This window comes from Dreissena polymorpha, chromosome 3 (genome assembly GCF_020536995.1).
Source record: "Dreissena polymorpha isolate Duluth1 chromosome 3, UMN_Dpol_1.0, whole genome shotgun sequence".
Lineage (NCBI taxonomy): Eukaryota > Metazoa > Mollusca > Bivalvia > Myida > Dreissenidae > Dreissena > Dreissena polymorpha.
The window spans coordinates 22,590,548-22,604,058 of record NC_068357.1 but is presented as its reverse complement, the minus strand read 5'-3'; the positions used below and the strand labels follow the sequence as shown (position 1 = coordinate 22,604,058).

Genomic DNA, 13,511 nt, shown 5'->3' with positions numbered 1-13,511 from the left:
ACAATGTTACGACCCAACAATTAGTTGCATCTAACCTGTCTGCATTTACACGACAAAGTATTATTTTACAAATGTAAACAAATGACCATGGCTGGGAATCTAGTTGACAGGAAAGGACTTGAAAATCAATTAAGACAATGGGGTATCGATTTTGACACATTTGAACACCCCGAGGTTTGTAATAATGCTTTCTTTAAAATGTGTACCTTTTATGTTAGCGCCAACTTTAATTTATGACTGTATGGTCTTATATTTGGCTCTAGCCGATACACTTTAGCATGTGTATCCGTAGTATCGGTCCTCTTAATGTAAACACCTAAATATTTTAAGTGAAAAGATTGAAAAACATATATTTTTATACGTCAATCTATAGTTTAATGTGTTTTCTCGGACAAAAACTACATTAAAATTGGTAATGTTTTGCCAAAATACTGGCGAGACTAAGCCCCTTGTAGTAAGCAGTATCATGTACACCGTTTCTCATAATATCGACCCTTCTGATTGGTTGCCAAGGTTTTTATTATGTGCATGTTCTTTTTCTGTAAATAGTGTCTTCATAGAAAAACGTAACTCTTGTTCCTGTTTCTCTTGTATATTTTTTTTCATAAATAAGCGGCTTATACAACATTTGATGAAACTATTAATAAATAAAAAACAGACTAACACACTTTTGTGTAATTTTAATATCGGCCTCTAATAAACATGACCTACTTTCAAATGAAAAACGGAAATCCTGATAAAGATCGTCGTAATAGACATTAATTAACAGCAAATAAATTAAAACTTCTAAAAATGGAAAAACATTTACTGCCCAGCACTTCTTGAGGGTATATCGTCAAAGGCACGATACAATGAGGAGGACCGATACTCTGAGAATAAGGGATAGGTCACAAGCACCCAGTTCTTAAGTATGCGTGCGTTTTAGCCAACATGTTTTCTTCAAAATTTCAATTGAATATTCTTATTGTACCCTTTTGTAAACAGTTTACCCGTGGCAAGGGATACACTATATGAGACATCTTTTTGTTTAATGTTTAACGAGCATTCTTAGCTGAAACTGCATTTAAGAAATAAAATAGATATTTCATATATGTAATAGTGAACTCGACACATATCAAAGCTTTAGTGCAATATAATAGGACAACCCTGGGTCTTAAAGTGTCTTAAGGGTGAAACAGTTTGTACACTGAACCTAGGCATAGCGTTCTGTGCAAACGACGAGTTAGTAGGGCTCGGTTGGTCATTTTCGAATCGGGTACTACTATATGGGTATTCTTAAGTATACTTAAATGCACACCGGGTACGGAAAATATACTGAATCGTACCCAGGAAGTTAAGCCTTAAATTGGTCGCTGTCGGCTTTTTTTTTCAAATTTATTATGTAATATATATGTCAATATTATGTAAAATGGTCTCTATATTATCGAACTCCTACCCAAAGCGTGCTGTTGCAGATTTTGTTCAAAAAAGAATTTTGTAGCGTATTGCGAAGCGCGTTTTCTGACATCGGATCTTTGGCGGGAATATAATCCGGGTACAGTTTTAATTGGTCGAGTACTCGTTAGTATATTTTCCGTACCCGGGGTACATTTAAGTATGCTTAAGAGTTCACGGGTTACATTTAAGTAGTACCTGAGCCGACAATGACCAATCGAGCGTAAGTAGGTTAGGTTCAAGCGTAGTTCGTTAGGTATGTTTCGGCCTCTCTTATCTAGAAGTTAAATCTCATATTAAGATGCTGATGTTCGTTTATCTGATGCATGCTGTATAAAATTGTATCAACGGAGACGGAGTTACTGGTTAAGTTTTTCTGTTATTGACGTAGGTTTTTACAGTTGAGGCGGCATTGCCGCACTTAAAAGACGTTGAAGGGATGTTCGCAAAAAATCTCTTCCTACGCGACAAAAAGAAGCGACTGTTTCTGTTCTGCGCCGCCCACGACGCCGACATAAAGCTTAACGATCTCGCGAAGCTCGTCGGAGCTTCCGGCGGTCTGCGTTTCGCCGACGAAAGTGTTCTACAGGACAAGCTTGGTTTGTCACAGGGTGCAGTAACAGTGTTTGGAATTATCAATGACGTCATTCATGACGTCAAACTTGTTTTGGACTCCAGACTTGTCGATGGCAGTTATGCGCGTGTTCTGTTTCACCCAATGGTGAACTCCGCAACACTTTCATTAACTTCGACAGGGCTGCTGAAGTTTGTGGAAAAGACTGGAAAAACTCCGTTAGTTATTAATGTTAGTACATAGTTCAAATTAATGTGACCAGTTATAAAGAAAAAATAAAGGAAAAACAGATTAGATAGATACTTGTGTATTGATGTATCGTATGCTGCAATTTATAGGTGGTACTCTGATTTTTAGTTATGAGCGTTAGCTCACAACTAATTTAGAGAGTCAGTTTTGCAAGTCAGTCTGCTTTAGCTACGCTAGGAACGATAACTGCAAGTCAGTCTGCTGTAAGCTACGCTAGGAACGATAACCACTGCCTGTCTTCACTACCTGCAGTAAAATAATGCAGACGACGAATGCTAGGAGCGTCTGCTCTACTACTGCAGTGTGTGTATTTAATCAATAGTGCTTAACAGCTTGTAAGACGACATTGGCCAGTCTAGTGTTTATCATTGAAATCTGTACATATTGGCTTCTTTCAGGGAAAACGGGGCTTAATGCATGTCAAATAAGATTTGCCTGTGCACACTGACACATGATTGGTGTTTTTCGTTTAAAGACAGTCTCTGGTACTGGGATGACAATTAATGTATATGCATTAAGCCCTGTTTTCCCAAATGAAGCTTAAAATATCCTTTTTATTAATGATTTGGAAAAAAACACAGCTCAACCTGTGCTTTAAGACACACTCTTTATAAATTTGAAGGGTTTGTGTTCATTTCAAACTTGCGATATAAAAAGCTATAGGCCTGACATAATTTTGAAAACTGAGTTGCGTCTAAGATTATATAACAGCGAACAACTTTAGTGCCTTCAGCGCTTTGATACTGCCTGTTGATACAAGTGCCCATGATAGACAACTCAGGACAAAGTGTGTTTTAATTATACATTTGTTGATTCCCTTATACCACGGACTAATTGAATATACACAAATAACGATGTTGCGATGGTACGATCATGGTTTAATGGACCAGTCGCCGTCATAAATTATGTCATTGTAATTGAATCATTACAAGGCCCTTATAGATTCAAAATAGTAACACGTATCATTTAATTTGTAATATTAGTACATGCATTATTTTATAAAGAAAATGCACGTTACTGAAATGGTATGACTAGACAATTACGATGGCACGATGGTGATAGTACGAACTATATCAAGGATAAGATAAATGTTGTATATTCATCTTATGAATTATAGAAAAATTGGTGCACATATAAAAAGGTTTCTTCGGCATGGGTCGCCATGGAATTTAGAAATCATCTTATGTGTAGTGTATATATGATGTACAGTAATTTAAAAATAATATAATCAATATAATAAACAGTTCGCGATTTATTTATTTTTGAAAATAAGCAAAATTACTTCACACAAAAAAGAAACACGAGATTTGCAGCAAAGTTATTCTTCATGTGTAGGGCATCTAAGACATAAAATAGAATAATTTATTTCGGAAAAATATTTTGTAATTTTCGTTATATATCGGCCAGACAACGAGTTGGAAATGTTATGCGCAGGGTTTGTCGAAGAGGGCTTTATCCGATTACGCGATTGGTGTTATATCAACACGACTCATACACTTCAATAGAATTGTTCCCTTATTATCGTCTTTTTGAAAAATATCGTCGGGTCGAACGAGGTTGTTTTAGGAAAGCGGGTATGATGATGGGATTAAAAACGATCTTTATTTTGAATGTTTGCAACAGTTTCTGTCTTAGTGATTATGTTGCATTATTCCCATGTCATAAGCGTCTTGAAAAACTTAATATCCGTGTTTTTACCATTATGAACCTAATAGTATCGTTATGTTTCACTAAAATTCTTGTTCAAGTTCGGAAAATGTTGCTTTTTAATGGTGGGGTATTAAAAGTTAATAGAGCGTTCTTTGTCTATTGAATATTAAGAAAACCAAAACCAAAGTTCGTGCTTTTAAAGTTGTTAATAGCATGTGCGCAAAGAAAGTGGGCTGCCGGTTGTTGCTATCTGTGGGAGAACGCTTGTCGTGTTGAAATGAACAGTCGCTTGATTGATGCGATTATTAAATAGTTTAAGTTACGCGCCTATTGAATGACTCTGCATGGTGTAATGTATTATCAGCAGATGTCACACGTGATGAATGAAAAGATAGATGAAGCCGGAAGACCTATGTATTGTAACATTCCGTTTATAATGAACCTACCTAAGATAAAAACACATGTTTTCAAGATATAATGGAAAACGGGTTTAATTGATTTGAAATCGTATATTTACAAACAAGAAAACACATCATATGATTTAAAATTTGTGAATAACTACTTCATTTGATGTAATTGCTTGTGCGTGTCTTAAAATAAAACTGGTTTTCCAATTGCCGCTTCAAGTAGTCCGCTTTCTCAGCCGTTGAATAATTGCCGCTTCAAGTAGTCCGCTTTCCCAGCCGTTGAATAATTGCCGCTTCAAGTAGTCCGCTTTCCCAGCCATTTAAGAATTGCCGCTTAAAGTAGTCCACTAGCACAGCCATTGAAGAATTGCCGTTTAAAGTAATCCGCTTTTCCAGCCATTGAATAATTGTCGCTCAAAGTAGTCCGCTTTTCCAGCCGTTGAATAGAATGCCTATCTATTAGCTGGTGTTATATTGTGCAAAAACGATGTCTTTACTGAGGATATTTATTCTCACAAACTTAATACGCTTTCAACGCAAGAAGAGTTTTGCAGAGACTAGCATTTTGACATAACGTTGTTTCAGAACTTGGGATCTTAACATGGTATCGACCAGACCGCTTTGAGGAACTAGTCCATGCTGAATATGTTGAGTGGGAAACTCGTATATATTTATTGTTATGCCACATCTAAAACTTAACCATTCTTTGAGGTTTCGATATGGATGTGTTTCATATCGTTCTATGGTGTACAAGCAGTCTCCTAATATGGCGATGGCGTTCCCGTAAGTCTCCAAATTTGGTAAGGGGTATGACTGTTTATTTAGAACTTGATGCTAGGGGGACTTATACCAGAATTCGATTGGTAAAAAATGATGCCGTTTTCATGGTTTTATATAAATTTTACTTTCCAATAGAACAACATCCAAAACCCTCAGAGCACTTTAAGACTCTGAAACAAGTGGGTCGTGGTCTCAGATTTTTAAAATATACATTTTTGGGGATGTAAGTATGTATTGTACAGTAAGTGGATATTGTTATTTTCAGTGATTTTTTGTATAAATATTTTTGCATTTTTTCTAAAAGTGCTTCTTTGTAAATTAATTGGTACTATTAATTTGCGAGAATATTTAAAACCTGATTAATTATGTAATAAGGGTAAATTAAAGCAACATAGTCAGTTGTGAATTGAATTTAGTTTTCATTTCAGTTATGTTTTATTTGTTTCAGTTTAAATCGATGTTATGTGATTTTAATAATATCACATGTTACTATTACGCACGAAAGATTGTCGTTGTTAATTATACTTTTGATTCGTATTGTTGATTACTGATAGCCGTCTCATACATGTACGTCACAGACGTCACATAAGTATTATCACCGTCGTATTTGTGATTGATGCCACAGACCGTCGTAGACGTCATTTTCGACGTAGTGTTTTTTCACGTCGGTGTCGTCGGCGGATTTGTTTATGTAGATGAAATAAAAGTTCAAACTTGACGTGTGGATTGCAGAGTTTCTCCCAAAAGGTTTGTTTTGTCGGACTCCGACATAGTCGGGTGAGAATCGCACATGTATCTTCTTACCGTTTGTTCTGTATTCATGTATTAAACAATCACACACTTTTCAGGCTATTGATAACTTTAAAGCAAGTATATAGCTTATACATTTTAACCAGATACTGGCAGTTATGGTACCATTTAACTTGTGCAAGACGTGCGAGAAAAAACAAACGAATGCAAAAGGATATATAGGAAACAATCCTATTTTTGAACACTATTTTACCACATGCATGAAACTTAAATAGGTGTTATTGCAGTTTTATTTAGTAAAATACAAAATGTAATTCTAATTACATGATGTCAATAATGCAACTGTATAAGTATAGACACAATATTGACACGACTTCATAAACATAAATAACTATTAACAATCGAAGGATAAATATGGAGACTCAAAACTGACATTTGTTGAGATAAATATTTCAACAAAGGGCAGGATTGGCGTTCAATAAATAAGACCTTTAAGCAATCAAAGTCTCAACTGGCACATATTCGTCACAAATCTAAAATTCATCACTTTTATTGCCTGGTTTGGCCCGAGCGAGTTGATAATAAATGATGTGTTGCTAGATTGTTAAAGAGAGTAAGATTACGAAATTCTAGCTACCTCTATGTCACATTATGGTTAGAAATTGTAGGTAGAATATGTGGGTTTACCTCATGTAAGAAATATTGAAAATTTTATCAAAAGGGCCAGTAAACATGACGGTCACAAAGTGCACATATGTTCAAATAAGCTTATCGATGAGGGAGAGATTAAAGAATAGTATAGTTGACACAAGGCCGGGTATGTTTGTATTGGTCAGGCAAAAGTGTTTATTCAGTTAAATCTCTCATCAAAAGGTTGGATAAAGCTTGTTAATATTTGGGTGGTTTGTTTATCCCGTTCCCAGGGATTCATAACTGAGTTTCACGGGTCAGGTGTTAGAGGGAAACAAGACAGTTAGCGTTTAGACTTGGAGACGCACGGATCGAGAAAGACACAATCATGTAGCAATCACAACGTATTTGTATAACTGAAAATATTAAGTATGTTAGACATTAAATTGGACTAGAAACTGATACATGGTGTTGTTGAATATGTTATCCTTCATTATGCAGAGAAATTAATATTACTAGAGAGGGACGGACTTGTCCCATGCGTGACACGAGAAAATGGTAGTTAATACAAATCTCGTTATCTTGGCAATACGCGCATGACGAGATATCGAATTATAGGCTACACACCGGTAATTTAAGAGTAATAAACATTGCCAGTAACTATGTGTCGTCTATGAACTATGAACGATTACGGGACATCTAGATTACACTAGATAACAAACGACGAACGTAACAATGAGGAAACAACTTAAACATTGGGGCTTAACCACTTATGTTAACAAGATTTCAATAAACAGTATCAAGTGTATAATCGTAAATGATGCATCAATTGGCTTTAAGCGAGATATCGATGTCCATGTAGGACAGATGTCGTCTTCGTATGAACATTTTTACTTTCAAGCAAGCGAAAAGTGTTAATTAAGTTTGACCTCATTAATTATACAGTTGCAAGTAGACCGGAAATTTACCGGAAAACGCGCTCAGAAAAAAACGAAAATTAAATAAAAGTTTGTCGGCATGTTGACTGTTAGACAAATACAAATACTTTCGCAATTTAAAGTTTAAGCGTCATTTCATACATTTTTTTGAGCTCGATAAATATGATTAATCAATTAATATGCATACTGCATTCAGCTGTTAAAGGAGTGTAAATTTCTATTATATAGTGTTATACATATTAAGCACATAAATGCATAAAAAAGATAAACACAACTGTGCCACAAACACAATACATGCACATATCTACAAAATAAAGGGATGATAAAAAGTAGTGTACAATAAATGCATTTCCATGTAAACAAGTTTTATGTAAAGTATATAATTACGTAGCTGAATATTGGAACATGAATAATGAAATTGCTGCCTTAATATTTTATGAGACAAGATTTTTCGCAGGAAAACGATTAGGTGAACTATTCAAATAACATATAAAATTCTTTAATTTGTTATACACTTTTATCATTAGCCCATTATTAGCACATACACTTTTTGTTTAACATATCCATTATAGTATACTGGAAACATACATTTAGACAAGAGGGCCTGAAAGGCCCAAAGTCGCTCACCTGAGATAACAAGATATTATTGGGACAAGTCTTCTGACCAAGTTTCATGAAGATCGGAAAATAAATGTGGCCTCTAGAGTGTTAACAATTAAGGTTTTACTATAGCCATATAAGGAAAACTGCCCCGCCCCCTGGCAGCCATGTTTTTCAACCAACCGGCATCATTTTTGAACTCATCCAAGATATTATCGGGACAAATCTTCTGACCAAGTTTCATGAAGATCGGAAAATAAATGTGGCCTCAAGAGTGTTAACAAGGTTTTACTATAGCCATATAAGGAAAAATGCCTCGCCCCCTGGTGGCCATGTTTTTCAACCAACCGGCATCATTTTCGAACTCGTCCAAGTTATTATCGGGATGAATCTTCTGACCAAGTTTCCTGAAGATTGGACAATAAATGTGGCATCTAGAGTGTTCACAAGATTTTACTATAGCCATATATAGCCATATAAGGAAAAATGCCCCGCCCCCTTGGCAGCCATGTTTTTCAAGCAAAGGTTACGATTTTCAAACTCATTCAAGATATCATTGGGACAAATCTTCTGACCAAGTTTCATGAAGATCGGAAAATAAATGTGGCCTCTAGAGTGTTAACAATGTTTTACTATAGCCATGTAAGGAAAAATGCCCCGCCCCCCTGGCGGCCATGTTTTTCAACCAACCGGCATCATTTTCGATCTCGTCCAAGATATTATTGGAATGAATCTTCTGACCAAGTTTTATGAAGATCAAAAAATAAATGTTGCCTCTAGAGTGTTCACAAGATTTTACTATAGCCATACATTGCCATATAAGGAAAAATGCCCCGCCCCTTGGCAGCCATGTTTTTCAAGCAAACGTAACCATTTCCGAACTCATCCAAGATATAATTGAGACCAATCTTCTGACCAAGTTTCATGAAGATCGGAAAATAAATGTGGCCTCTAGAGTGTTTACAAGGTTTTACTATAGCCATATAAGGAAAAATGCCCCGCCCCCTGGCGGCCATGTTTTTCAACCAACCGGCATCATTTTCGAACTCCTCCAAGATATAATTGGAATGAATCTTCTGACCAAGTTTTATGAAGATCAAACAATAAATGTGGCCTCTAGAGTGTTCACAAGATTTTACTATAGCCATATATAGCCATATAAGGAAAAATGCCCCGCCCCTTGGCAGCCATGTTTTTCAAGCAAACGTAACCATTTTCGAACTCATCCAAGATATCATTGAGACCAATCTTCTGACCAAATTTCATGAAGATCGGACAATAAATGCGGCCTCTGGAGTGTTCACAAGGCAAATGTTGACGGCGCACGACACACGACGCACGACGGACAAAAGGCGATCACAAAAGCTCACCATGAGCACGTTGTGCTCAGGTGAGCTAAAAAATATATTTTCTTGGAATTATACGTAGTTGGTTGTTTATTTGGACACCCAATACTAATTTTTAAGACACTGAAGGTGTTGAAACAATTTGGTAAGTTGATTCTAAGTGTTAGTATGTCGTTTCACCAGTTAATAAGCATCATATTTTAAGTGTTAACTTTATTTTAACGCTTTTATCGAAACATTTGACTGAACTTATCTATGACTAATTGTTTTTTTTTTGTTTGCTGAATACATCGTCAGAATGTTCAAAAATGTATATTGAAATAAATAATAAATATAAAATTTACCAATTCTGTCTTACGTATTCGTCGCCGAGAAAAATCCGAAAATATTTACCTGTGAACATTGCCGAAGTAGTGAAGATTATCGTAACAACGATACAAAATACAAATTATTTGCTACATTCTGGTACAGGTTTCGGAAAATGATAGTCGAAACCAAAACGTTAAAGTTAGTAGGATCCTGATGTGTTCAAATCATTCCTAGAAATCTGTGAAAGTCATTTCGATAGTTCATAATACGCTTTGCCACAAACGGCTTAACGGTAAACAATATTTGAATTGATGGAATTTTTTTAATTGCCCTTTACGGTTTGTAAAAATTGGCTTTTCATAGTTTATACCAAATTTACACGCAATTCATCGGCGGTAGTAGTAAAACATGTACCGGTCCCATGTAAAATGCGGCAATAAATCCTCTATACAACTGAACGAAGTGGATATGGCATCCTTGTGATATACTGAGCAAAACTATTTTGTATACAGTATTGAATCATATCGTAAAAAGTATGTCTATCTGTGTCATGAAGCTGTCAATGTAATCCACACTCGGCCTTTCCTGGGCCCTTAACATCATCCCTTCATTCATCAAATTCTCCATGTCAGATGTAACGATACTGCTGTAAGGAACCGACGGCATCAATCCGTGCTTGCCTACATCATCTTTCAATTTAACATAATCGAGGTTAAAATACGGCTCTTCGTCATAAATCACTTCATGCATCAACAGACAAAGCGACCAAATGTCTGCTTTCATCATGTCCGCGGTTTTTAAAATCTCGCCCGATAGAACTTCTGGTGCAGCGTATCGCCATATTTGCGCCTTCAGCGTTACGCTGCTTGGTTGAGACGTTTCAAGGTCATTTTTCAAAGTAGTCAGCCCATAATCAGTCAGTTTTGCGAGGCAGGTTTTCCCTTCTACGTAGTTCAACAAAACGTTTGGAGATTTCAAATTGGCATGCGCGATTTTATGAGAGTGAAGATATTTCAATCCAGCGCTCATTTGTCGGATTATTTGTAATTTTTCTTGCTCCGAAAAATCTATACATTCTTCAAGATGAATTGCTTCGTATAGACTCATTTCCATGTACTCCATTAAAATATTAATTTCATCTTTCTCGAACCAATACCCAAAGGTCTGTGCAACGTTCGCGTGTTCTAGGTCGCAAAACTGATTCAGCTCAGCTTTATAAAGGGCAACTCTTGATCTGGAACTTTGCTTGGCGATCTTTTTAACTGCCACTACAGCATCCATCCATGTGGCGAAGAAAACCTTTCCAAAAACGCCAAAACCTATTTTTCCGCGAACGTCGAGCTGTCCACCTTTTACTTCTGAGTCTGGTAACTCTCCTTTAAAGAATTGAATACCTGTGCTCAGGCTTGTAATAGAGTGACCGTCCTTGTTAGCTCTTTTCCAGTCTTTGACCTCCTTATGGCGATTGATGCGACAGAGAGCTAACTTGAACGAATGCTGATACGTATTTCCGATATCGCCGCTGTCAAACTGAAATACATAAGAACAAAACATCGGGCGTTTTTTTTAGTGTGTCCAGTTATATTTTATCGATACTTAGTAAAAACAAATCTCGCAATAAAATACAATAATTTGTTTCATCTAAAAATTGGTGATCTTTATTAAAGTGGGCTGTTTCGTTGTATTAAGAAACTCGTGTGTAAAAAATGAAACAAATACATGTGAGCCTCGCTCTGGTAAAATGGTGTTAAATGCATGCGCGTTAAGTGTCGTCCCGGTTAAGAGCCAACCGCACAAGCTAATATGGGACGACTATTTTCGCACATACATTAAACCTCGTTTTCACCCAGCGAGGCTCATATATGATGGAAAATTTGAGCCAATAATACATTTAAAGTTCTAGCGCAAATTATACAGACAGGAAACAGATTATATTATTTGATCGACATCAGTAGTCTACACGCCGGAAGTTGTCGCACACTTGTCAGAGCTGTCTCTCACTATAATAATTTGCACGAGAACGTATACATTATTATTGGTTTTATGTACCAAAATATCGAAGTACATGTATAGAAAGATCATCGAAAGCCTAGTTAATGCGCAATTCAAATTTTAAGTTTCATTGTTCAAGAAATATGAAAGTATTTCTATTTTATGTGGAGAGACCGACCGATAAACCTACGGACCGACAAAGTGACTCTAATATACCCATTCTTTGCGGGGATATACAAGCAGTTAATCAATACATACGTCATCGTCACTGCAAAGTTTCTTGATCATTTCAGGGACAGACTTGGTGACCTCACTTTTACGGCCCCTAGACATCGGCAGGCTACCCCCGCGGTTTTCCCACGCGGTTCAACTTCCGGTTTATTGGGCTGTCAACGTATAATGCTATACTTGTCGTACCCGTGAAAGTGTTTAAACCTGGCGGTTCCTACTTCTTTCCCAACTCTTTTGAGTTTGCGATTTTGCCACGTGTCTTTATACACAGTTGGCTTCGGTGTTGCACCAGTTTCAGCACTAGCACCGTGTCGATCCGGCGGTTGTGTCATCTCTACTTCTGGTCACTGGGGCATCATTCCTTTGTTCAACGTGTTCAGCTTTGTTGCCTGTTGACGATTTCGTCAATCTCTGGCCCGACGCTGGTTTCCTTTCTACATGTTCCGGTAGATTCCCGATCCTGTTTGAAGCCTTCGCAGATGGCATGTGTTCACTTTTACCCGATTCACGTGATTGAGTATCAGTCCCCCGGTTTACTTGAAACTTTAGCATCACAGTTATTTGTATTCGAATCGTCACCATACCTTTCACTATTTTTGCTATTGAAATTTTTCGTATCCGAACACTGTTCCTTATTGATCGGAAATCTCGTAGCGGAATGAAAACCCCTCTGATGTTTCAATAAGCAACCATTTGGATTCAATTGTTTCCTGTTAAGCATTTATGACACTCAATCGTTGTTCACGTGTTAGTTGCGTTTTAATTATTTGAGATCATATGAGTTTGCCGTTAGCACATGTATTAGATACTCTATCTTATAAACAGCATTTTCGAAAAATCCCAGTTTCATTTTCGACTCAGCTGGTTTGTCCCTTTACGACCTCTGTGCTTAAAGTGTTTCCCCACTTAACACTCCCAGCAGAGTTGTCGTTCAAAGGTCTCACGTACATCAATGAATACATGTATAATGTAACCCTCGTGAAAGAGATTGGTTGGCTATATCCGATACATGTATGCATGTCAATCGTGATACATCGGCTATCTCGGATTCCTCCGTAAGATAGATTAATTTATGAAATAAATCGTCTGCTGATCCAAAGTGGTATGCATGTCAGAGTTTATTTACAGCCCATCGCCGAGTCTTCATGACTACCTTATGTGCTTACCTGGAATATCCGATACAAGACGGTATACTGTCTATTTATAGTATAGTATTTTCATGCTATATTGGCTTCACATGTGCTTTAATTATTTTATAAATTCTAATGTCGTTTTCTGAATTTAGTAAAGTGTTTACTTTTAATGAAAATGTAGTGATCGGTTTATCATGTTACGATATTGTAACATTGACGGATATGTTTATACTAAAACCGCTGTTTGAAGACCTAAGTAAATGTGCAAACAAACAACGTGGTTTAAGTTTAATATAAACATCATTAACATTATTATTAAATTTTGGGATTTGGGAATATTAATTAAATATGGAACAAATTAGAACTGGTTAGCTCACTACCCCAACCCACACCGACCCGGTCACACACTGATACTGGTTAGCTCACCACCCAATTCGGCTCAGGTACTCCAATGTTTTTTTTCGGCGTAAGCTGTATTAAGCCAGCTT

At 36.7% G+C, this 13,511-nt stretch overlaps 2 protein-coding genes across 2 annotated transcripts; one reads left to right on the top strand and one right to left on the bottom strand.

The window, feature by feature from the left end:
• Positions 1 to 43: 43 nt before the first annotated feature.
• On the top strand, positions 44 to 2,304 carry LOC127873270 (prolyl-tRNA synthetase associated domain-containing protein 1-like). Its single transcript, XM_052417049.1, has 2 exons — positions 44 to 174; positions 1,826 to 2,304. The coding sequence occupies exons 1-2, from the start codon at positions 82 to 84 to the stop codon at positions 2,249 to 2,251; spliced, it is 519 nt and encodes a 172-aa protein (XP_052273009.1). The 5' UTR covers positions 44 to 81; the 3' UTR covers positions 2,252 to 2,304.
• A 3,749-nt stretch (positions 2,305 to 6,053) lies between these two features.
• Positions 6,054 to 12,910, bottom strand: LOC127873268 (probable serine/threonine-protein kinase drkC). Its single transcript, XM_052417047.1, has 2 exons — positions 11,918 to 12,910; positions 6,054 to 11,197 (listed from the first exon to the last, which is right to left on the bottom strand). The coding sequence occupies exons 1-2, from the start codon at positions 11,990 to 11,992 to the stop codon at positions 10,187 to 10,189; spliced, it is 1,086 nt and encodes a 361-aa protein (XP_052273007.1). The 5' UTR covers positions 11,993 to 12,910; the 3' UTR covers positions 6,054 to 10,186.
• Positions 12,911 to 13,511: the final 601 nt, after the last annotated feature.